The sequence below is a fragment of the Schistocerca cancellata genome, chromosome 5 (genome assembly GCF_023864275.1).
Source record: "Schistocerca cancellata isolate TAMUIC-IGC-003103 chromosome 5, iqSchCanc2.1, whole genome shotgun sequence".
Classification (NCBI taxonomy): Eukaryota; Metazoa; Arthropoda; class Insecta; order Orthoptera; family Acrididae; genus Schistocerca; species Schistocerca cancellata.
In genome coordinates, this window is record NC_064630.1 from 249315075 (window position 1) to 249342330 (window position 27256).

The 27256-nt window shown below is 42.5% G+C and overlaps 1 protein-coding gene across 1 annotated transcript in view; it reads right to left on the minus strand.

Annotated features, from left to right (window-relative positions):
- Positions 1-26706, minus strand: part of LOC126188464 (venom allergen 5-like) — a 133406-nt gene extending 106700 nt beyond the window's left edge. The window contains exon 1 of the mRNA XM_049930068.1: positions 26401-26706. Coding sequence (XP_049786025.1) covers positions 26401-26706 — 306 coding nt within the window. The remainder of the gene's footprint in view (positions 1-26400) is intronic.
- Positions 26707-27256: the final 550 nt, after the last annotated feature.

Below are 27256 nucleotides of genomic sequence, written 5' to 3' on the forward strand. Positions count from 1 at the left end.
GAGAGCAGATAAGTGGGGATACTGCGTCGAAGGCCTGATGGAGTTATAGAAGAGGAAACAAGAGTCGATAGGTGAGAGATAGGGAATGCAATATTACAATAGAATCTAAAAGAGCTTTGGAAGACTGAAGGTCAAATAAGGGAGAAGAGATAGATAATACCATATTCCATCGGAATTTCTAGTCATTGGGAAAGTGGTAACAAAACGACTATTCACGTTGGTATGTAGAATGTCTGATATACCATCAAACGATATACCGTTAGACTTTGGGAAAAACATCATCCACACGATTCCGACGATAGGAAGAGTCAACAAGTGCGAGAATTGTCATACTATCAGCTTAACAGCTCATGTACCCAAGCTGCTGATAAGATTAATAAACAAAAGAATGGAAAAGAAAATTGAGGACCTGTCAGATTACGATCAGTTTGACTTTACGAAAGGTAAAGTCACCAAAGGGGCAGTTCTGACATTGCTGTTGATAAAGAAAACAAGACTGAAGAAAAATCAAGACCCGTTAATAGGATTTGTCGATCTGCTAAAAGCTTTATGTACTATAAAATGGTGCAAAATGTTTGAAATTCTGAGGAAAGTAGGGGTAAGCTGTAGTGGGAGGGGGGTAATATATAATATGTGCAAGAACCACGAGGGAACAAAACGAATGAGAGACAAGAATGAAGTGCTCCGATTAAAAATGGTCTGAGACAGGGCTGCAGTCTTCCGGTCCTGCTGTTCAGTCTATACATCGAAGAAACAATGACGGAAACAGAACAACGATTTAAGCGTGAGATTAAAATTAGGAGTGAAAAGATATCAATTATAAGATTGGCTGATACATTTATATCCTCAGTGAAACTGAAGAATAATTACAGGGTCTATAGAATAGTATGAACAGTCTAGTGGTTACTGAATATGAATTGGAATAAATCGAAGAAAGAATGAAAGGAATGAAAGTAGAAGCAATGAGAACAGCGAGAAATTTAACACTAGGATTGATGGTCGCGAAGTAGATGAATTTAAGGAATTCTGCTACCTAGGCAGCAAAATAACCAGTGATGGACGGAGCAAGGAGGCATCAACAGCAGACTAGCACTGGAAAAAAGGGGATTCTTGGACAACAGACATCTACTGGTATCAAACGTAGGCCTTAACTTGTGGAAGACCTTTTCGAGAATGTACGTTTGGACCACAGCACTGTAAACTAGTGAATTATGGACTGTAAGGTAAGGAATGATGAGGTTCTCCGCGCCGCGGAATCGGCGGGGAAAGGAATATAGCCGGCCGGGGTGGCCGAGCGGTTCTAGGCGCTACAGTCTGGAACCGTGAGACCGCTACGGTCGGAGGTTCGAATCCTGCGTCGGGCATGGGTGTGTATGATGTTCTTAGGTTAGTTAGGTTTAATTAGTTCTAAGTTCTAGGGGACTGATGACCTCAGATGTTAAGTCCCATAGTGCTCAGAGCCATTTGAACCAAAGGAATATATGGAAAACACTGACAAGGAGAAGGGACAGGATGATAGGACATCTGTTAAGTCATAAGGGAATGACTTCCATAGTACTAGAAGGAGCGGTAGAGGGTAAAAACAGTAGAGGAAGACAGAGATTATACTACATCCAGCAAATAATTGAGGACGTATGTTGTGAGTGCTACCCTGAGATGAAAAGGTTGACACAGGAGAGGAATTCGTGGCGGGCCCCGTCAAACCAATCGGAAGTCTGACGACTCAACAAAAAAAGAAAGAAACTGATATAATCAAAGAGGAATTTAATTAAGGGGAAAAAAAATCTCACCGAGTAGATGCAGAGCGTGTGGTCGCTGCATATGCGGCAGTATTCGTCCTGGCTTGCGGTTCTTGAGACTAGCGCCACAAGGAGCACTGCCGCAGTAGGAATGGCACACTTCCTGTAACACGAATGAAGCACACTGATAATTGCCTCTCACATTCACAGCTTCCGATAGTAAATCTCTCTCGCGTGTTCTTTAATCAAAGACGCTCTTTAAAGATATACGAGGAGGAGTTGGAAAGTAAGTTTTCCCTGTCGACTGTGGGCAGAATTGTGTGATATGGGCTGAAGACGACACGGCAGGTGAACGCGCAGGTGCAAGACACCGATACACCATTAGGTAGAGGTCGACCGCGATCAAGCAGATGGCGCTGTTGCAGTGCCTGCGCAAAGCGGAGGCCAGCCGCTCAGTATTTTCCCGGAGCTATGGAGAGAAGGTGCGTTTTGGAGTCGTGGTCAAAGGCAGAAGTGAGAGCTGTTATCCGGCTATGAATGGGCACGTGGAGTATCGGGCACAGAAATTCATAACCGCCTTGTTGAGGTGTATGTCGAGGCAAATGGTGCGGAGATGGTGCCATCAATTCAGTGATGGACGTCAGCAAGTGCAGGACATGCCGAGACTGGACGGAAGCGCACGGCCACTGCAGGTGAAAATGGCAGAAAGGTGGATGACATGATTAAAGCGAACCGACGTATCACCATCGATGGAGTAGCGGCAGAACTTGGAATCGGACATGAGGGATCTCACAAGATCATCCACGACATTCTTCGATACAGGAAGGTGTCAGCACGATGGGTGCCCCGCCAACTGACCCCGACACACATGGAACAACGCATGGTGTTCAGCCTGGAATAGCTAGCGCGTTACCATGAATCTGGCAGTGACCTTCTGTTTCGGATCTTGACGGGAGATGAAATGTGGGTCCACCATTACACGCCCGAATCGTCGTCACCTGTCCGAAAGAAGTTCAAAAGCACACCGTCTGCAGGTAAAGTGCTACTCACCGTTTTCGGGACGCCAAAGGAGTTTTGCTGCTGGACTTTCTGGAGGATGCAACCATAAATGCTGCGCGGTACTGTGCCACTCTGTCGAAATTGAAAGAGGTGATTCGGAAAAAGCGACCTGGCCTTCTCAGATCTGGCGTTCTGCTGTTGGATGACAATGCGAGACCACACATGGCGAAGGCAACGCAAAACAATATTGCAACTCTTGGTTGGGACCGCCTACACCATCCGTCTTACAGTCCGGATCTCGCACCAAGTGACTTCCATCTGTTTCCTGCTTTGAAGAAGACTCTCGGCGGAAGGCGCTTTGACAGCAATGCTGACGTCAAACAAGCCGTTCAACGCTTATTCCATATGCAACGCCCTGATATTTTCCTGGAAGGCTTTTTGAAGCTTATAAATCGGTATGACAAATGACTCAATGTACCTGCAAATTATGTAGAAAAATAAAGACATGTCTTATCTTTAATGTTTCATTCTCTTTTTCTTCCTTTCACACACAACTATGACCACAGTCGACAGTGGAAACTTATTTTCCAACTCCCTCGCGTATATTTGAAAGGTTGGTAGTCTTTCGACACGATCTATAGGACCCCTGAGTAAGCACTTTGACGATATCCGGTGAGAAGCGAGCCTTCTTACAAGGGAAACTCCCCACTGCATCCCCCTCAGCTTAAGTGGTAAGACGGATCAGTGCATAGCTCGTCCAAAACTGAACACAGATCAAGCATTGAAACAGGAAGAAGGTGTACTGAACTGTGAAAAAAAAGAAAAAAATAGAAACAATGAAAGGCCCAAGCTTCAAATGTGCAACACCGAGCAAATTGCAAGAATCGCGGCGTCGTGGTTGTGTGGTGACGGTGTTGGACTGCAATATGGGAGATCCGTGTTAGAATCTCTCTCCTGCCCCATTTTTTTCACGAAATTATGAATTTTCTGTTCAGCTGTTAACGTATTTTTTCTTGTTCTTCTTTAATTTTAGCAACTCTCATACTATACATTGGTTGTAGAATGTGAGTCATATAGTGAGAATATATTACCGTCGCGAGTAAATGTGATGAACAGTGAGAGCAGGCGAGACGCCGCATAGGCCTCTCACAAAAATTAAAACAACAAATAAACGGGTGTGAATTATGTTACAACAGAGGAATTCAACAGTCAAAATTTCCAAAAATGATCGCAAGACTCATAACTTGTGGTACTTGTGAAGAACAAATAGGACGTACGTACGTCTGGAGGTGCCTTCCTTACACCTCATGGCGGTGCGCAACATAACCATGTCGATGTGTGAGAAACAGCGTGCTGTAATCGAGTTTCTAAGCGTAGAGAGCGAGCCACCCATTTAAATCCATAGAATAATTAAAGCTTTGTACGGAGATGACTGTTTAGACATCAGTACTATCCGATGCTGGGCTTTTTTTTTTGCGATCACTGTGACCGATCATCTTCGACAAAGTCCCCACCTAGCCCAATCCGATTTTCACCTGTTTACAAAACTTAAAGGATTCCTTCGAGGCCTTCTCTTTGACAGTAATGAAGCGGTGCACGGAGGGGTCAGGTTGTGGCTCCCTGAACAAAATCAGTGACGATATCAACAAACCGATCTCTCGTTGGGAGAAATATGTTGGTCGGCAGGGTGAGTATGTTGAGAAATAAATATGTCGACATGTAGGGTAAAGATGTAGAATGTTAATAAAGTTTGTTTTATCTAAAAAGCTTTAAGAATTTTCACATAAAAATTTTGGAGGCATAACTTTTCAGCACGCCGTCATATATATTTTACCGACGTTTCGCGCGTTATTTCGGTCGTTAGTTTGTATACTGATGTTTGTTGGTTGTTGATTTGGGGGGAGGGGACCAAACAGCGAGGCCATCGATCCCATTGGATTAGGGAAGGAATTCGGCTGTGCCCTTTCAAAGAAACCATCCCGGCCTTTGCCTGAAGCGATTTAGGGAAATCACGGAAAAAACTAAATCAGGATGGCCGGGCAGAGGTACGAACCGTCGTCCTCCAGAAAGCGAATCCACTATGCTAACCACTGCGCCACCTCGCTCAGTATACTGATGAAGTGCAACTCACAGAAATTACCTTTTTTACTTCCGTAATATGGAAACTGCGCGTCATCATTGCAGAAGTTTACGGAGACACCGGATGGCTTACTTTTTATTTTAGGAAATATCTTTGATTCCAGGATCGTTACCAAATGGAACTATTCCGGCACTAAACGTTTTTACTGCTTGTATTGTAGCTAAGAATAACTACTACTCATCTTTCACATCTGAATTTTATTTTTGCTTTTAACAAGATACGTGTCACCCAGTTAGGTTAGGCATCTTACAGTGGTCTACAAAGGAAACATAGGAAACAGATATTTTTAAACTGTAAACATCTTGCTTTGATATATGTAGTGTCTCGCACTAGACTTTTAGTTTATCTTAATACTAAAATTACTTACAAGTAAAGGATGCTGTCTACCCACTTAATATTGTGCCTTAGGTTTCATATATGAAGACCTCAACTGTAAACAGTAGTAAGGAACAGTCGACGAGAAACAGAGTAACTACGTGTAAAACATAGTAAGTGATGTACTTTATTCATATTACTTGATAGTTGCACGGTAAAGTGAGAAATGGGAGACCTATCTCTAATTTCAAGCTCTCACTAATGGTAACTTTGTCAGATTGTGTGTACGTAAACAGTGGAAAGTGCCAAAAACATGGCTGTTAATAGAAGCAAAAACGTAAGTCAATGCGGCTGAGTGTAAAAAACAATCCCGTAACTTTCGGATACAGCATTAACAGTGTCCTGCTTGACACAATCACGCCGTTTAAATATCTGGGCGTAATGTTGCGAAGCGATATGACATGGAACGAGCATATGAGGACTGTAGCGAAAGGCGAATGGGGAATCTTCAGTTTACAGGGCGATTTTTCGAAATGTGTGGTTCATCTGTAAAGCAAATAGCATATAGAACGCTAGTGCGACATATTCTCGAGTTTGGGACTGAAGGAAGACATAGAACCAATTCAGAAGCGGGGTCCTAGGTTTGTTACCCGTAGGTTCGAACGACACGCAAATAAACGCAAATGGGATCCCATGAGGACTAGCGATGTTATTTTACAGCAACTACGAGGCTAACCACAAAAGTACGGTCTCCTACTTTCTTGTAAGCACATAGACCTGTTTATTTCTACTATGGTTTACATCAGCTTGAACATTTAGCTATTTTTCGACATAATCACCATTTCTGTCGATGCTTTTTTGTAGACGCTGTGGCAGTTTTTGTATGCCCATGTCATACCAGCTCATCGTCATACTGTTCAGATAGTTATGAACTGGCGTGATTGTTGCTTGGTCTCAGGTGTAAAGTGGATTGCCCAGGTTTCGTCACCCGTGACAATTGAGTCCAGAAAGTTGTCCTGTTCGGCTGCAAGGCGGTGAAGAAATGCGCGGGAAGCATCAACTCGCTGCTGCATGTGGTCCTCAGACAGCATTCGTGGCACCCACCTTGCGCACACCTTCCGGTAGTTCAATGTTTCCGTTAAAATTCTGTGAGTGGTGCTTCGGGAAACCTCAGGAACCAACGTGCAGAGATCATCCAGGGTGATCCGCCGATCTTCACGCATGCTTTACTCGACCTTCAACACTGTCTCCTCAGAAATTGACCGTCTCCCGCTCCTTTGTTCGTCGTGAATTTCGGTCCGACCAGCTGCAAACTCTCTACACCACTTACGAACATTTTTGACATCCATGCACGACTCACCATGCACTTCCGTCAATTGGCGATGGATTTCAATCGGCGCAGTTCCCTTTGCGTTCAAAAACCGAATAACTGCGAGCAATTCGCACTTGGCGGTAACGTCTAACGGGAGCTCCATTCTCAATGGCTGCCAAGCCAAGACTGAGCGCCTCAGCACGGCGTGCGTGTGTTTACACGTAGCGCGTGAAGCACTCCTCATAACAGTGTGACCAACTGCCACACAAACAGAGTTCTGTATTAATAAAAAAATTGGAGACCTTACTTTTGGGGTTACCCTCGTATACTGAGAAAATTTAGAGAACACGCATTTGAAGGTGACTGGAGAACGGTCCTACTGCTGCCAACATACCTTTCCCGCATGGACCACGAACATAATATATGAAACATACGAGCACATACGGGTGCCTATAGATAGTACTTTCCCCTCGCCCTGTTTGCGAGTGGAATACGAAAGGAAATGACTAGTAGTGAGTGATACAGGGTACCGTCCGGCGCGCACTCCGTCAAGCACTCTCCACATTGTGGAGTGTGTTTGTAGACGTAGCTGTAGATGTGATCAGAAGTATCCGGAGACCCCCAAAAAACACGTTTTTCATATTAGGTGCATTGTACTGCCTCCTACTGCTAGGTACTCCATATCAGCGACCTCAGTAGTCTTGACTTCAAACGTGGTCAGGTGACTGAGTGTCACTTGTGTCATACCTCTGTACGCGAGATTTCCACACTCCTAAACATCCCTAGGTCCACTGTTTCCGATGTGATAGTGAAGTGGAAACGTGAAGGGACACGTACAGTTCAAAAGCGTACAGGCTAACCTCGTCTGTTGACTGACAGAGACCGCCGACAGTTGAAGAGGGTCGTAATGTGTAATTGCCGTTTTAAGCACCTTCTTGCTTCCCACTGTTGAAGAGCAATTCGGGGATGGCGATTGCATCTTTCAACACGATCGAGCACCGGTTCATAATGAACAGCCTGTGGCGGAGTGGTTACACGACAATAACGTCCCTGCAATGTACTGGCCTGCACAGAGTCCTGACCTGAGTCATATAGAACACCTTCGGGATGTTTTGGAACGCCGATTTCGTGCCAGGTCTCACCGACCGACATCGATACCTATCCTCAGTGCAGCACTCCGTGAAGAATGGGCTGCCATTCCCCAAGAAACCTTGCAGCGCATGATTGAAAGTATGCCTGCGAGAGTGGAAGCTGTCATCAAGGCTAAGGGTGAGCCAATACCATATTGAATTCTAGCATTACCGATGGAGAAATTATTCAGGTAGTGAAGGGAGACGAAAATTTAATAGTCATGGGTGACTGGAATTCGAGTGTAGGAAAAGGGAGAGAAGGAAACGTAGTAGGTGAATATGGATTGGGGCTAAGAAATGAAAGAGGAAGCCGCCTGGTAGAATTTTGCACAGAGCACAACTTAATTATTGCTAACACTTGGTTTAAGAATCATGATAGAAGGTTGTATACATGGAAGAACCCTGGAGATACTAAAAGGTATCAGATAGATTATATAATGGTAAGACAGAGATTTAGGAACCAGGTTTTAAATTGTAAGACATTTCCAGGGGCAGATGTGGACTCTGACCACAATCTATTGGTTATGACCTGTAGATTAAAACTGAAGAAACTGCAAAAAGGTGGGAACTTAAGGAGATGGGACCTGGATAAACTGAAAGACCCAGAGGTCGTACAGAGTTTTAGGGAGAGCATAAGGGAACAATTGACAGGTATGGGGGAAAGAAATACAGTAGAAGAAGAATGGGTAGCTTTGAGGGATGAAGTAGTGAAGGCAGCAGAGGATCAAGTAGGTAAAAAGACCAGGGCTCTTAGAAATCCTTGGGTAACAGAAGAAATATTGAATTTAATTGATGAAAGGAGAAAATATAAAAATGCAGTTAATGAAGCAGGCAAAAAGGAATACAAACGTCTCAAAAATGAGATCGACAGGAAGTGCAAAATGGCTAAGCAGGGATGGCTAGAGGACAAATGTAAGGATGTAGAGGCTTATCTCACTAGGGGTAAGATAGATACTGCCTACAGGAAAATTAAAGAGACCTTTGGAGATAAGAGAACCACTTGTATGAACATCAAGAGCTCAGATGGAAACCCAGTTCTAAGCAAAGAAGGGAAAGCAGAGAGGTGGAAGGAGTATATAGAGGGTCTATACAAGGGCGATGTACTTGAGGACAATATTATGGAAATGGAAGAGGATGTAGATGAAGATGAAATGGGAGATACGATACTGCGTGAAGAGTTTGACAGAGCACTGAAAGACCTGAGTCGAAACAAGGCCCCCGGAGTAGACAACATTCCATTGGAACTACTGACGGCCTTGGGAGAGCCAGTCCAGACAAAACTCTACCATCTGGTGAGCAAGATGTATGAAACAGGCGAAATACCCTCAGACTTCAAGAAGAATATAATAATTCCAATCCCAAAGAAAGCAGGTGTTGACAGATGTGAAAATTACCGAACAATCAGTTTAATAAGCCACAGCTGCAAAATACTAACACGAATTCTTTACAGACGAATGGAAAAACTAGTAGAAGCCGACCTCGGGGAAGATCAGTTTGGATTCCGTAGAAATACTGGAACACGTGAGGCAATACTGACCTTACGACTTATCTTAGAAGAAAGATTAAGGAAAGGCAAACCTACGTTTCTAGCATTTGTAGACTTAGAGAAAGCTTTTGACAATGTTGACTGGAATACTCTCTTTCAAATTCTAAAGGTGGCAGGGGTAAAATACAGGGAGCAAAAGGCTATTTACAATTTGTACAGAAACCAGATGGCAGTTATAAGAGTCGAGGGACATGAAAGGGAAGCAGTGGTTGGGAAGGGAGTGAGACAGGGTTGTAGCCTCTCCCCGATGTTATTCAATCTGTATATTGAGCAAGCAGTAAAGGAAACAAAAGAAAAATTCGGAGTAGGTATTAAAATCCATGGAGAAGAAATAAAAACCTTGAGGTTCGCCGATGACATTGTAATTCTGTCAGAGACAGCAAAGGACCTGGAAGAGCAGTTGAACGGAATGGACAGTGTCTTGAAAGGAGGATATAAGATGAACATCAACAAAAGCAAAACGAGGATAATGGAATGTAGTCGAATTAAGTCGGGTGATGCTGAGGGAATTAGATTAGGAAATGAGACACTTAAAGTAGTAAAGGAGTTTTGCTATTTGGGGAGCAAAATAACTGATGATGGTCGAAGTAGAGAGGATATAAAATGTAGACTGGCAATGGCAAGGAAAGCGTTTCTGAAGAAGAGAAATTTGTTAACATCGAGTATAGATTTAAGTGTCAGGAAGTCATTTCTGAAAGTATTTGTATGGAGTGTAGCCATGTATGGAAGTGAAACATGGACGGTAAATAGTTTGGACAAGAAGAGAATAGAAGCTTTCGAAATGTGGTGCTACACAAGAATGCTGAAGATTAGATGGGTAGATCACATAACTAATGAGGAAGTATTGAATAGGATTGGGGAGAAGAGAAGTTTGTGGCACAACTTGACCAGAAGAAGGGATCGGTTGGTAGGACATGTTCTGAGGCATCAAGGGATCACCAAGTTAATATTGGAGGGCAGCGTGGAGGGTAAAAATCGTAGGGGGAGACCAAGAGATGAATACACTAAGCAGATTCAGAAGGATGTAGGTTGCAGTAGGTACTGGGAGATGAAGAAGCTTGCACAGGACAGAGTAGCATGGAGAGCTGCATCAAACCAGTCTCAGGACTGAAGACCACAACAACAACAACGATGGAGGGCGCCACGAACTTGTAAGTTATTTTCAGCCAAGTGTCCGGATGCTTTTGATCACATAGTGTAGTAATGCGTGCAGTGGTCGTCCAGGAAAATGCTTTTCAGGGACTATTTGCGCAAATCTGAGGATCAAGTAAATACCTACGACTCAGATAAAGATCCTAAATATGTTCCTGATCGCAAATGCCCTTCAGAAATTGCTGCTAATCAGGTAAACGTGATTATTTATTTATCAATTAAACATTTTTATGTTTCTTTCCATGCTTTACGTGAATTTATCTGACGGAGTGGTGATACGAATATTAAGGCCAATCCTTGACATTGTTTACGTGTCTTAGTAAGATGCTTGCTAAAACTGATTTTACAAAGAGCGGAATCATAGATAAATTTTTGAGGTTGTTATATTTTATCATCACAAACACTGTTAGTGCAAATCTTAGTATTAAAAACTGAAACAATTAGGGAGTTTTAATTTGTATTTTTGAACAGTTTCGCAGTAATTTCGCTAATTCGTACAGCAAATAAACAGTGATACGATTGCTAAACCATGTTAAGTGCACTCAGTTTGGAAGTAAACAATGTTAAGCACCCACTGACGAATTATTAAGAATGAAATGCGGGGTAGAAACAATGTTAAGCACCCACTGACGAATTATTAAGAATTAAATGCGGGGTGGAATTTACAGTTTTAAAAATATGTCGCTACCGTAAACGTATTAGAAAAGAATGATTTATCGGAATTAAAAAATCACATAGGATGTACTTGAAATATCTTATTAATTAGATTTTTGAAACTTTACTGCAAAATTTCTCAAAAAGTCTTTTTATCTCTTACCATTGACTACAACTGAGGATTTCGTATGTCCATTGGCTCTTCCGTAAGCACTCAAACTTCTTCGATAAGAGTTTTCACTAAACTGCATGTCATTGACCTCACGGCTAGGTTAGTTGAAGAGTCATGAGAATGAGACAGGAAAAGAAAGGCGGGCGGGGGGGGGGGGGGGGCGAAGGGGATCAGTGGCTAAGATGTTGCAGTGAGAGGTTTTGTAATATGTGTACTCTTGTAATGTGTGTGTGTTTAATTTTTTTTAGTTATATGTTTCTCTTGCGATGTGTGTGTGTGTGTGTTTATTTCTTTTTGGATATATGTTTTTATTTCATAGTGAATATTAAGAGCCGGCCGCAGTGGCCGAGCGGTTCTAGGCGCTACAGTCCAGAATCGCGCTGCTGCTGCGGTCGCAGGTTCGAATCCTGCCTTGAGCATGGGTGTGTGTGATATCCTTAGGTTAGTTAGGTTTAAGTCTAGGGGACTGATGACCTCAGATGTTAAGTTCCATAGTGCTTAGAGCCATTTGAACACTAAGAAATATGTTACAGTGAAACGCTATGTATGACAAACCACAATATATTTAGTTCAACGATCAGTTTCTTTAATTTACTCAGTAGGCAGAATATGTTTGGTTGAAAACAAAAATAAAATTCAGTTGCAAAAGACAAATACTCTCATCTAAACATAAAAACTGTTTAAGGAAGAATGGCTGCAAATTATAACAACAAAAAAACTTTTCCTTTGTTGAAAGTGAAATATCATTTGTTATTGTGACACGTGCACGTGAAAACTGCGTCACGTCACTGCCAGTAGTTTTCGAACTGTTATCTTTCATCGTATCTGTTACTCTCGCCTTGTTTTTATCGTTGATTTAGAATTCCGATAAAATCATCCATATCGCATTCTCTAGTAAGCTCGCAGACCTGAATTTGACACACAATCTGATTCAAGGCTAAACCGAGGCCACTGTATGATGCAAAGAAAGGTATATCGGACGGAAAACAGACACAGTTTTTAGAGAGTTGTGTGCTACTATGCATCCACGGCCAGCCAAGTGTTTTCACTCACATTGTTATCCGGACGTCGTCGACGACAGCGACGGCGGAGAAGATCTTCTGGTGACGGGCATAGGTTTCTCTTCGACGCCGCGACGCTGTCGTTTTATATACTTTGCATCCGACGTCCCTGACAGAAGCTAGCGTTTTTTGCTTTCGGAATGGTAGAAATGTTTGTAGCTTCAGCAGGTAAGGTAAACGCATGGCAACAGTCTGTGCGTCTCTATTTACAAATTTGACACTTGTTTGCGCATAGTCGCACATAACAGTGTCCTGCTACGCTTCAGCACGTTTCGAGTGAATGGGCTAGCAGCACTAAATGACAGTTAGTAGCAACTTTTTATTTCCTGTTATCCAATTGTCAGCGTCGCTGATCGCTAAAATGGAGGCCTCAGATTCGATTCGCACGTCTCATAATTTTCTGTGATGGACAGGTCCGGAAGAGGCGGCGTCAAATGAGAAGACTGGCATCAGTCTGATAGACACATGATAATTATTTTGTTAACGATGGGCAGAATAGTAAAGCGCTTCAAGACTCTTCAGATTATTTATTATCCTTCTACCTTCAGCCTTTTTTTTCCGTCGTAATGCACTCCAACATGCTCGGCAGAGGCTACTCCTTAGCATACCTAGGTTTTCTTGAATTTCAAAAGCGGATAGAAGGCACAGAGAATAACATGAATTTCCTTTATTTCGCGTCTATGGTCACAATTTTCTTTTGTCATCAGACTACCGGTTTAGGTCTATAATGACCATCTTCATATCTGTTTTATAAAAATATGTCCTAATACACTGGTGCCATAGTGACATCGTCAAATTGTGAAACAGAGAATAACTGCTTATACACTTACGTGCGAGTCTAAATCTACACACATCTATATTCTGCAAATCTCTTTACAATGCCTGGCAGAGGGTATTTTGTACAAAAATGTTAGTAATTTTCGGTCATATTTCTCTCCTCTTCTTTTTACTTCGTTTTGGGCAGCTGAGGACCACGTTAATTCACATAAACTCCTGGTATTTGTCCTTGTTCATTATTCTTTCATTCTCATACTTTGCAATCTTCTTTGCTCTTCTGTCCATGATGGTTTTCTCCCGCGCCTAATCCAGTCCTCGAAATCTATGACAGACGGAAAGTCATCCTGTACAAATCTGTGTTTCTTGTATTCCTATTTCTTCCAGATCCCTATCTCCTATTTCATTCGTATTTTGAGCGAGGAGAAAATGACAGTCGGTGCGTTTACTGTAGGTGTCCTAATTTCTCGCCGGTCGCTGTGGTCGATCTAGGCGCTTCAGTCCGGAACCGCGCTGCTGCTACGGTCGCAGGTTCGTATTCTGCCTCGGGCATGGATGTGTGTGATGTCCTTAGGTTAGTTAGGTTTAAGTGATTCTAAGTCTAGGGGACTGATGACCTCAGATGTTAAGTCCCATAGTGCTTAGAACCATTTGAACCATTTCAACCTAATTTCTCTTACCTTATTCCCAGGATTCCTACGCGGGAAGTACGATGGTTGTAGCAGAGTGGTCTCACGACCATTCTCGAGGACTTGTTCCCTAATTTTTCCCAACAGCGTTTCGCGAGAACAGTGTTTCCAAAGATTACAATTTAAATCATCCGAGCATCTCGTTACGTTTTTGTACGCACTACAATGATCTGTTACGATCCTAACAGCGCTTCTCTGTATTCATTCGATGGTTGTTGTCACGCTTAATTGATTAAGAGTCCAAACAATGGAACAATGTTATAGAATTATGAGCACTAGCATGTTGCATGCCATTTCGTTTAAAAATGCACCGCATTTACCCAGAATTATTCAAAAAATCTAAGTCTTCGATTCACTTCTCCTACTTCTGATTTCACGTGGTCACGCTCTTCGATATAGCTTCTTAGTACTACGCCTACATAATTATGCAATGTGACATGCTGCAGGTGTTCAGGACTAATCTTGTAGTCGGATACTTTTGGGTTCTTTCTCTTTGTTATGGACATTACATGTAAAAGGGAGATACGATTCGTTCCACCAAGTAGAAATTTCAACTAAGACTTTCTTCATTTTCTTCCTTTAGTGTCGAAATATTCCCGTTGACAACAGCATCATAAGCGAACAAACTAACGGTGTTTTTGACCTTATTTGATAAACCGGTTATGTAGGGGAAGGTGAGGTAAGTGCCCATGGCGGAAAAACTGTCAGCCCATTGCAGATTTTTTGCCCTGAACAATGCTGCTGTCTGCCGAGAGGGAGTGATTTTGACAGAGCAAGCTTGTTCCGTTATTTTTAAGTCAATACTTTTCCATTTTTTTACATAATGCGAGACCACAGTCATAATACATTTCTTTAAAGTCAGTACCGCCATTAGACTCTTGTTTATTTGCAGTGTTACATTTACACGATCATGATTTCGGATTCAAAGTGCCATTATCAAGTGTTTTAAGAGTTATACAGTGCCTAAGATGCCGTACTGTCGTATTTAAAATACACTATTAGACACATTGTCTAAGGGTCGATATTTCTGGTAAAGCGTACTGCTTTGTTTTATCACTGAGTATACCATCTTGACTCCATAGTCCCTTGACAATGTGTCTGATAGTGTATTTTAAATACGACGGTATGCCATCTTAGGCACTGTATAACTCTTAAAACATTTGATAATGGCACTTTGAAGCCGAAATCATGATCGTGTAAGTATAACACTGCAAATAAACAATAGTCCCATGGCGGTACTGACTTTAAAGAAATACCTTTCCATTTTCAGTACTCTGATGAAAGGCAAGTGATTTATATTACACTTATTATCTTACTAATTTGCAGATTAACACTTTTTACAATATCAGTATTTAAACAACGTTCTTTGGCGTGAACATATAGAGTTGTTTCTTTCAGTTTGATACATTCACTTGTAAGTCACTATTCCTGACATGGAGAAGTGACCGAATTTTTTTCCGAATAAGAGTTAATTACTTCCATCTACCAGGCATAACATTAAGTATCGGATGAGTGTTAAACATTTTTGTATCCAAAGTTGTCACCCGTCATTTTTTAAAACTGACTCTGTTCTGTTATGTGTGACTTAATCCCATTGGAACCATCTGCTACAGCCGGTTGCTAATGCGTTAGATACTAGGGCACCAAGATGCGTAGAAAATGAGTCCGGAAATCAGACCAACAGACATGCGATACCGTTCCGATGGCACTGGCCACGTTATCACGTTTTATGAAGAAAAGTGGTCACTATGCGAGGCTTTATAAAAATCCATGTAGTTCCTATGCACACAGTGCAGCCATATTAATGTAACCGCCTTTGTTCGACGTCAACGTGCAATAATCAGTCATAGAGGGCAGGTGGCAGTACTAGCAATGGAGGATATACACTACTGGCCATTAAAATTGCGACACCACGAAGATGACGTGCTACAGACACGAAATTTAACCGACAGGAAGAAGATGCTGTGATATGCAAATGATTAGCTTTTCAGAGCATTCACACAAGGTTGGCGCCGGTGGCGACACCTACAACGTGCTGACATGAGGAAAGTTTCCAACCGATTTCTCATACATAAACAGCATTTGACCGGCGTTGCCTGGTGAAACGTTGTTGTGATGCCTAGTGTAAGTAGGAGAAATGCGTACCATCATGTTTTCGACTTTGATAAAGGTCGGATTGTAGCCTATTGCGAGTGTGGTTTATCGTATCGCGACATTGCTGCTCGCGTTGGTCGAGATCCACTGACTGTTAGCAGAATATGGAATTGGTGGGTTCAGGAGGGTAATACGCAACGCCGTGCTGGATCCCAACGGCCTCGTATCACTAGCAGTCGAGACGACATGCATCTTATCCGCATGGCTGTAGCGGATCGTACAGCCACGTCTCGATCCCTGAGTCAACAGGTGGGGACGTTTGTAAGACGACAACCATGTGCACGAACAGTTCGACGACGTTTGCAGCAGCGTGGACTATCAGCTCGGAGACCGTGGCTGCGGTTACCCTTGACGCTGCATCACAGACAGGAGCGCCTGCGATGGTGTACTCAACGACGAACCTGAGTGCACGAATGGCAAAACTTCATTTTTTCGGATGAACCCAGATTCTGTTTACAGCATCATGATGGTCGCATCCGTGTTTGGCGACACCGCGGTGAACGCACATTTGAAGCGTGTATTCGTCATCGCCATATTGGCGTATCACCCGGCGAGATGATGTGGGTTGCCATTGTTTACACCACGTCTTGGTCACCTCTTATTCGCATTGACGGCACTTTGCACAGTGGACGTTACATTTCAGATATGTTACGACCCGTGGCTCTACCCTTCATTCGATCCCTGCGAAACCCTACATTTCAGCAGGATAATGCACGACCGCATGTTGCAGGTCCTGTACGGGCCTTTCTGGATACAGAAAATTTTCGACTGCTGCCCTGGCCAGCACATTTTGCAGATCTCTCACCAACTGAAAACCTCTGGTCAAAGGTGGCCGAGGAACTGGCTCATCACAATACGCCAGTCACTACTCTTGATGAACTGTGGTATCGTGTTGAGGCTGCATGGGCAGCTGTATTCAAGCTGTACCTGTACACGCCAACCAAGCTCTGTTTCACTCAATGCCCAGGCGTATCAAGGCCGTTATTAGGGCCAGAGGTGGTTGTTCTGGGTACTGATTTCTCAGGATCTATGCACCCAAATTGCGTGAAAATGTAATCACATGTCGGTTCTAGTATAATATATTTGTCCAGTGAATACCCGTCTATCATCTGCATTTCTTCTTGGTGTAGCAATTTTGATGGCCAGTAGTGTATTAAAAGTGTCAAGGGGGCGCGGAAACGGTGCTATCGTTGTCATAATGTGTAATCTGAGCGATTTATCCGACGTCCAAAAGGGCACGATTACTGGCTTTGTGGCCAAGGGTCGAAGCATTCCCGAAACGCCTAAGTTTGTAAACCGTTCGCGTGCCGCCGTGGTTAAAGCATATCGTGCATTGCAAAATGCTGCTATCCAAAATCGGCGCCGAGGCAACTCTGTTGCACCACGGGCCATAGATGACAGCGATGAACGATGACAGCGGAGACAATTACGGGCGAATAGACTTACAATTGCTGAGAAATTGATCGCCCAGCTGACACAAGGGTCTAACAACAGGGTCTACTCAACCGTCGTTCACCGAACGTTGCTGCGTATTGGCCTCTGCAACAGGCGTCCCGTTGGTGCAGCCATGCTGACTGCTGGTCGTCAGCGACGAAGGCTGGAATTTGCACGCTGGACTTCCACTGAGTGGTGACAGGCGTCCTACTCAGATGAATCACGTTTCACACTCCATCGGACAGATGGCTGTTGGCGTATACTGCGTGAAATGTCTGAAAGCAAACACCCAGCACCTATCATCGGAAAAGTCAAGGCGGAGGAGGGAGCGTTCTGGTCCGTGGATCGTTTTCGTGGCATTCCCTGAGTGATTTCGTCAATCTGGAAGGCACAATGGATCAACACAAGTATACATCCATCCTTGGGGACAATGGCCATCACTACATGCAGTTAAATTCTCCTCGGTACGGTGGTATCTACCAGCAGGACAATGCAAAGCGTCACACAGCTCGCAGTGCACGTGCGTGGTTCAAAGAGCACCAGGATGAGTTTACCCTACTCCCCTGGCCACCAAACACCCCGAACTAAAACCCAGTCGAGAATCTGTGGGAGAACCTCGAGATGCTCAACTGAGAACCCTAACGCACAGCCGCCCACTGTGGCCAAGTGGTTCTAGGCGCTTCAGTCCGGAACCGCGCGACTGCTACGATCGCAGGTTCGAATCCTGCCTCGGGCATGGATGTGTGTGATACCCTTAGGTTAGTTAGGTTTAAGTAGTTCTAAGTCTAGGGGACTGATGACCTCAGAAGTTAAGTCCCATAGTGCTCAGAGCCATTTGAACCATTTGAACCTAGCGCAGCAGGCCACGGCAGTGGAGCCGACAAGGTTCCGCATCCCTGTCGGTACATTCCAGAACCTCACTGACTCTCCTCCTGCACATCTCGCCGCGGTCAGGACTGCAAAAGGTGGTTATTCACTCTTTTGACAGGCGGTAACATTAATGTGCTTGGACTGTGTAATAATGTGTAAGCGGCAAACATCTATCAATAGTAATGATTTGCTGAAAAATCAATTTCCCTTAGAGTGGCCACTTTGCCCCACCTTCCCCTTTGGGAACATTATTTCACTTCTTTGCGTCACACTCGATCTTTCATTCGTTTCTGCCGTCCAGTACAACGCACTGCGTCCGACTGGTCGAAATTCATCGAACCAATCGCAAATTTGCGAAGACACTCTATATGACTTTATCTTGATTATCAGTCGATGGTGTGGTACAATGCTGGAAATCTAGTAAGCGAGAATCTATCCGTTCACCTGTATCTAGTGTTTGTGAGATGTCGTATATGAATGAAGCAAGCTGTGTTTCCACACGAGTGGTTTCTGTTCAAATGTTTGAGCGGAGCGCAAACTATACTCTCTGGAAATTACACAATGGGCTTTTATCCCAAATTTCAAAGTTAAGTGAAGAGTGGGAAACAGACAAATGAGGTATCAAACTGACCAGCGTGAGGACGTATAGTTAAAAAAAAATTAATTGCTGGAAAGTAATCACGATAACTGAGAAAACTTAATTAGTGATTCAAGGGAAATTTTTGAAACATTTCACGAAAAACTAGCTATATAAATATACTGTCATCTCTTCAGTGCCTAGCTATTCTGTGCACTAAAAAGTTACACTAACAATATCAGAGAAGGACAGTTGCAACTCACCATATAGCGGAGATGCTGAGTCACGATAGGCACAATAAAAACATTCACACACTCATAGCTTTCGGCCATTAAGCCTCTGTCAGCAGTAGACACACATACACAGACGCACACACACTGACGCAAACGCAACTTGCACACACGTCTGCAGTCTCAGAGAGCTGAAACTACACTCAGCTCTCTGAGACTGCAGACGTGTGTGCAAGTTGCGTTTGCGTCAGTGTGTGTGTGCGCGTGTGTGTATGTGTGTCTACTACTGACAAAGGCTTAATGGCCGAAAGCTATGAGTGTGTGAATTTTTTTATTGTGCCTATCGCGACTCAGCGACTCAGCATCTCCGCTATATGGTGAGTAGCAACTTTCCTTCTCTGGTATTGTTACATTCCATCCTGGATTTTCCATTGTTTGAAAAAGTTACACTAGTGTGACACTTCGTTAACTATTCACAAATATTTGAAGGAAGCGAAAACATGAGTCTCCAAATGGTTCAAATGGCTCTAAGCCCTATGGGACTTAACATCTGAGGTCGATCACCTAGACTTAGAACTACTTACACCAAACTAACCTAAGGGCATCACACACCTCCATGCCTGAGGCAGAATTCGAACCTGCGACCGTTGCAGCATCGCGGTTCCGGACTGAAGCGTCTAGAACCGCTCGGCCGCAAAGAGCCGGCACGAGTCTCCAGATATCATACACTACAGCTATATACTCTTAATAATAACAGAATACTGATCGATGTTTAAATACATTATATTTCATGTTTTCTGAACAAAACATAAAAATAAATAAAAAATGATAAAAAGGTCAGATATTAGTCAGATATTACGTGAAATGATTTTTCTAAAGATAAGAAACAAAATGTTGTTGTTTTTGTGGTCTTCAGTCCTGAGACTGGTTTGATGCAGCTCTCCATGCTACTCTATCCTGTGCAAGCTCCTTCATCTCCCAGTACCTACTGCAACCTACATCCTTCTGAATCTGCTTAGTGTATTCATCTCTTGGTCTCCCTCTACGATTTTTACTCTCCACACTGCCCTCCAATGCTAAATTTGTGATCCCTTGATGCCTCAGGACATATCCTACCAACCGATCACTTCTTCTAGTCAAGTTGTGCCACAAACTTCTCTTCTCCCCAATCCTATTGAATACCTCCTCATTAGTTACGTGATCTACCCACCTAATCTTCAACATTCTTCTGTAGCACCACATTTCAAAAGCTTCTATTCTCTTCTTGTCCAAAATATTTATTGTCCATGTTTCGCTTCCATACATGGCTACATTCCATACAAATACTTTCAGAAATGACTTCCTGATACTTACATCTATACTCGATGTTAACAAATTTCTCTTCTTAAGAAACGCTTACCTTCCCATTGCCAGTCTACATTTTATATCCTCTCTACTTCGACCATCATCATCAGCTATTTTGCTCCCCAAATAGCAAACCTCCTTTACTACTTTAAGTGTCTCATTTCCTAATCTAATTCCCTCAGCATCACCCGACTTAATTCGACTACATTCCATTATCCTCGTTTTGCTTTTGTTGATGTTCATCTTATATCCTCCTTTCAAGACACTGTCCATTCCGTTCAACTGCTCTTCCAGGTCCTTTGCTGTCTCTGACACAATTACAATGTCATCGGCGAACCTCAAAGTTTTAATTTCTTCTCCCTGGATTTTAATACCTACTCCAAATTTTGCTTTTGTTTCCTTTACTGCTTGCTCAATATACAGATTGAATAACATCGGGGAGAGGCTACAACCCTGTCTCACTCCCTTCCCAACCACTGCTTCCCTTTCATGCCCCTCGACTCTTATAACTGCCATCTGGTTTCTGTACAAATTGTAAATAGCCTTTCACTCCCTGTATTTTACCCCTGCCACCTTTAGAATTTGAAAGAGAGTATTCCAGTCAACATTGTCAAAAGCTTTCTCTAAGTCTACAAACGCTAGAAACATAGGTTTGCCTTTCCTTAGTCTTCCTTCTAAGATAAGTGGTAAGGTCAGTATTGCCTCACGTGTTCCAACATTTCTACGGAAACCAAACTGATCTTCCCCGAGCTCGGCTACTACCAGTTTTTCCATTCGTCTGTAAAGAAACAAAATAGATTAGAGAATCTAATCTCTAAAGAAACAAAATAGATTAGAGAAATATTTGACGCGTCTTTTAATGATGCTAGAGGTCATTTACAGCAAATAAGTGGCAAATTGAGTATTTAAAGTTCAATTTTTAACTTAGAATTTTAAAGAGAACTAGAGGCTCTTTGTCTAGTCAACATAATCCACCAGATAAATATACTTTTTGAAATTAGAAGATTCTGAGTTAAATACTGAACTTTAAAATTCTCAATTGGCACCACATTTGCTGCAAATGGTTTCGAGCATCATTAATAATTGCGTGAAATGTTTCCCTAACCCGTTTGTTTCTTAATTCTGGACAAATCATCTCATAGAACATTGGACCGCTTTTCTTCAATTGTTTTCCTGAATTCGTGCTCATAGGCCTATTTTGAGAGAAGCTATGCTGTCACATCGACCAAATATCTAGGCATAACAGTGCGATATGACTTTAGATGGAACCAACACGTAATACCAATTGTAGGGTAAGTAAAAGGCCAACTATAATTTACTGCAGTGGTTCTGGGAAGGTGCAGACCACTTATAAATGCAAACACATACACGACGCTTGTGCGGTCACCAGTTATTTCATATGCAGCGTCAGTTTCAAAGAAAGAGCATATCATCTACAGGGAATATCCGGTTCCTGAGACTTCAACAGACTTATTCTCGTTACCAATATCATTGTGGTCTTATAGATTTGTCTGGCTGTTTGGATTCCAGAATGTTGTCAGGGCGTGTACTGTACGATAGTGAGTGAACAGTGGAGAAACCAGGCTATTACATAAAAATATAGAATTTTTTATTTATCTATACTGTCGTGAATGAACAACATGCTGACTGTTGAGTAGTTCTCGCATGATCGACACTGAAATCTCGCTGATTTATGTCAGGTCTTCTCGTGACAGACAGTTAACGCTTAGGACATTGTGCAAACTGTAATTTACCAGAGTGCTTCAGTGTACAATGACGAACTGGAGGTTCAAATTCTGTCCTTTACGTCGAAAATTTTACAGTAATATAATATAATCTTATTTTAATTTGTAGACGGAACTCTAATACTGAAAGAAATACAACATAATATGCAGCGTTCCATTATTCCTTTATCAGAGCGTATCAAACAATTTCTTGCTACATCAAGTGACACTTTGCTTATCATTTTTTCGCAGAAGTTACTTTCGAATACAAATTTCTTTACAAACGAGGTAATTCATGGCCTTTCTTTTAATGAATATTGTTACAGATTGGTCGTCTGAGCTTGTACGGGATACAGCACGTAGTTAACTAGTTAGCTGTTGACATATGCATTCATCTGTTAATGAGTAAAGTGTCACATTCAAGCGACATTCATATCCCACAGTCTTGACATTTCCTGGGGCCTACAGTTCGTCACCATTGCTTTAATCATAACCGTCATTGACCATAAGTCCTCCATTGAAAGATAAAACCTCTCCTACACGTTTACGGGCATCGTAGTCTTCAGTTTTACGCATTTCTGGTAGTCCCTGCGTTTTTAAAAGCAGCCATCTGCTCATCTTAGCTTACGCCGTCATCTCTATCTTTTCTTACATCTTATTATCCAGTAAAAAAATTTCTAGGACCATCTGCTATCATTCTCCCGGATACACATCTCTTACGTATCCTTTTCATTACATTCACAATTACGTCTTCCATTGCAATCTGTTCCCTGCTCCACGTCTCTGCTTTCCTCTACCTCTGAGTAGGTACCGACATGTATTTTTTTTGTTAATCGCTGATCAATTTTTAGTTTTTTTATGGTTTTCGCACTAAAACTCCATGTTTCAGTGCCACAAATAAAAATTGATAGTGCAGACTGATTCTTAACTTCCCACTTCAGATACGTCGGAAGCTTTGTTCTGAAAATCTTATGCATCAATATTAACTCTTATGTTGTTTTTTTTTTTTTTTTTGATTTCCATCAATTTCGTTGTCTTCTACTGTCCTAAATACAAAATCTCGTAAACCGGGGCTATGACGATGTTGATAAGCTGTACAAATTTATTTTGCTATGTCTTGATCATATGTTATCTCTGTCTCACTGTAAATGCTTTTCGGTCACACTAATGAGTCTCTACATTCATTGTTGCACTATGGGCAAATTAGTACAATGTCATCATCAAAATTAAGGCGATTCAGATATGTTCCGGTAACACATATCCTTCTTTTCCCAGTTCAAGAATCTTAACACTTTATCTATGGCTTTTGAGAATAGCTTAGGTGATACAGAGTTCTTTGCCTGACACCTCTTTCAGTTCTGAATTTCTCACTACTTTGATGCGTTCTAATGGGAACTTTAGCATTGCAGTACATTGTCAAATTATATCCATCTGCCTGCGCCCTAAATCAGTTACTTTAGTTTAGTGATATATAGAGGCGTTTGAATCATTCAACATGGCGTACTTTATGATCTATTAGGAGTTTGCTTCGCCGGCCGGAGTGAACGAGCGGTTCTAGGCGCTACAGTCTGGAACCGCGCGACCGGTACGGTCACAAGTTCGAATCCTGCCTCGGGCATGGATGTGTGTGATGTCCTTAGGTTAGTTAGGTTTAAGTAGTTCTCATTTCTAGGGGACTGATGACCTTAGAAGTTAAGTCCCATAGTGCTCAGAGCCATTTGAACCAGGAGCTTGCTTCAACCGTCATATCTTTGCTGTCGTCTCAGTTTCTTTTGCCATCAAAGGACAGAGAGGAAGACAGTGGAAATCGATGAGTTTATTACGATTAGCATCATTGTCAGTACTGACGATAATTTGTGAGGAAATTACAAAGAGCACATAATAACATCTTTAAATGACGAAGTATCACCTTTTGAGACCTTATGTGACTTTTTGATGGCATTTTATTGTGACAGTCATTTTATTAAAGAGGTTACGTTTTCATAGAAAACGTATCTCAGTACACGCCTGATTTAGTTCTTATTTAATAAACAGAATGCAAAAAGTTACCCTACGTTGCTCGAGTAACACAGACTGATAACGTCACATCGTCTGCATGGGGAGAAGTTACAATGGAAGGCCAATAGGTTTCGATCATTGGCTCCCTGCTGTTCTTGCTTTATGTTAATCGTCTGCCATTTTATATGGATCAAGAGGCAGAAATAGTCCTGGTTATAGCTGATACAAGAACTGTTGTGAAACCGAGGAAAGATGCGTCAACAGAGAAAATAGTAAATGATATTTTTTCGAAAGTTGGTGGGTTGGTAGATTCGGGGGGAGGGGACCAAACTGTGAGGTCATCGGTCCCACCGGATTAGGGGAGGAAGTCGGACATGCCCTTTCCAAGGAACAATCCCAGCATTTGCCTGAAGCGATTTACGGAAATCACAGAAAATCTGTCATGATGGCCAGACGAGGGTTTGAACCGTCGTCCTCCCGAATGCGAGTCCAGTGCTAGCCACTGCGTTACCTCGCCCGGTTTTCGAAAGTTACTCACTGCTATTGCACAAATGGGCTAGCTTTAAACTTTGAAGAAGCATAGTACACCCAGTTATGTGCAGTTAAAAACCCACCTCCTATTAAATACTATACCAACAAGAAATAATAAAGAACGTACAGAATTCTAAGTTTTCATACGTGCATACTGACGCAAACTTCACCCTTCCAGTCACTATTTTTTCTTCGTCAGCGAAAGAATTTATTTTTGCGTTTTTCTTGATCAAGTGATTTATGTCAACATGTTGTCTGAAAAAAAAAAAGAAATTTCGTTAACGATTTTTGAAAATTATAATGTTGTCATTTGACACCATTGCGTCACTAATGGTACTTATAACTGAAGAATGCGGTCAACAACTACTTGGTACAGAAATAATTAGTACACCATTCAAGTGACGAAATTTATTGCAACAAATTATTTAATTTGAAATTTAACAAAACAATCTTTTTTTTTTCAAACGGCATTTGAAATTTTGAACTCGGCTTCTGTCGGTGAATTTTTGTAATTTGCATCTTTGCGCCCTCCCTTCAATGCATTGAGGCCAATGGGAGAACCCTTCATATCTGGTATCTGAAACTGGCCTCACCTCTCTCTGCAAAATTTTTACCGCATCCGATGTGGGTTCTCCATCTTCAAACTCATCCTTAGTTAATCGCAGACGTTCTCTTTTCCTCGAAGTGGTGCTGTTTTCATTCTCCATTAGAATTAAACCTTCAGCTACCTGGTTTCTGAACTTCAGCAGATCCATTTTCTCTTTACGTCCTTTTCCTTTGGCACCCAGATCTCGCAGGTACTGTAGCCATAAGTAGCATATGGAGAGACTGACCATCCAAAAAATTACTTTTACAGCCACTTCTTAGTTTTCGTGCATATTCTGTACAGAGAGGTCAAAAAATGAATTTTGTCAAAGCCGTTCATAAAAGCACAGTAATCCTTTACAATGGCTGATCTTGTGACCTTCAGATGTTGCTCCTGTGCTGCCCTCCACCTCTTTACTTTATCGATGTCTGCATCCACGTATGAGGAAGTGAGAGTGACAGCACTATTATCGAGCCAGCGAACGACACAGAGATCTTCCTCTGTAGTCACCCAACCATCGATAGGTCCTCTTCCTCTTTTCTTCAGTTCAGATTCGGATTTCAGTGGGCACTTTTGTAGCCGGTTACGCCTGATGGTCCAATGGAAAAAAATCTTTTTTAACGATTCCCGCACGAGTGACATATATGTAAAGTAATTATCGAATATAGTCTGTACCCACAGACCAGTGGAATAGGTTCACTCAGTCATATCATAATGGAACCACCAAGGCCCAGGTGCTTGTGCTCACTTCGAATTCCCGTACTTTTGCCCTGCTAAATTTCAAAATCATGTACTATCCCGGAAATTTCACAACGAACAAAATTTTATACCAACAGGGTCTGGTTTACCATGAACAAATTGCTCCATTACATTCCTTCCTTTGAAAAGGGTGATTTGCTCATCAAACGCTGCCTTTCTTCTCGTTTCAGACTGACAAATTTTCCTGATTCTATTTAGCGGTGGTCTCACCTCCCAAAGTTTGTCTTCCGGAGAGCCACCTTCCATATTGTCAACTAAATAAAGATAATTCTATTTAAAGAAAATGTGTCTGCAATCAATCGTATTCTTGCGTAAGGCTCCCAATACATATGAACTCTGGAAAATCCTAATGTACCCATCAAACTATGTGCTCCAGTTACGTATTTCAGAGCAGTTGCATTTCACTGGCACTCCGTTTTTCTGCACTGAATACAAATTTGTTTGTTCCGAAAGCAATTCCAGAAAATCATTGGTGAAGTATTCTGAAAAATATTCAGCAGAATTTCTTACTTCTTCATCAGCTGTAATATCTGGACCACTGACAGTAGTGCCAAGGCATGTGGAAGGCATTTTTTTCCATTTGAAGTTATCTTGCGGCTGTTCATTTTCTGCTTGTGAAACTTCTTTTTCGGGTTCTAGAGTATCTCTTTCATTTTGTGAGGTGCGGCACTCCCATTGTGCTGCTTCATTTCTCGTATCTGCTGTATCTCCAGCAGTTTCAGGTCCAGTCTCTTCACTGTCTGATAGCTCTGAAAGCTCACTGTCATTGAGCTCTAGTAGAATCTGCTCAATTTCCTTGTTGGAAAGTTTCGCCATATAAATGTCTGAAAAATTAAAATATTTACTGAAATGAGCTATGTGGTGTGTGAAAATAATCGAAAGATCCCTAAAATATTTTAAGAATGATTAGCTTTCAAAATTACACTCCTGGAAATGGAAAAAAAACACATTGACACCGGTGTGTCAGACCCACCATACTTGCTCCGGACACTGCGAGAGGGCTGTACAAGCAATGATCACACGCACGGCACAGCGGACACACCAGGAACCGCGGTGTTGGCCGTCGAATGGCGCTAGCTGCGCAGCATTTGTGCACCGCCGCCGTCAGTGTCAGCCAGTTTTCGTGGCATACGGAGCTCCATCGCAGTCTTTAACACTGGTAGCATGCCGCGACAGCGTGGACGTGAACCGTATGTGCAGTTGACGGACTTTGAGCGAGGGCGTATAGTGGGCATGCGGGAGGCCGGGTGGACGTACCGCCGAATTGCTCAACACGTGGGGCGTGAGGTCTCCACAGTACATCGATGTTGTCGCCAGTGGTCGGCGGAAGGTGCACGTGCCCGTCGACCTGGGACCGGACCGCAGC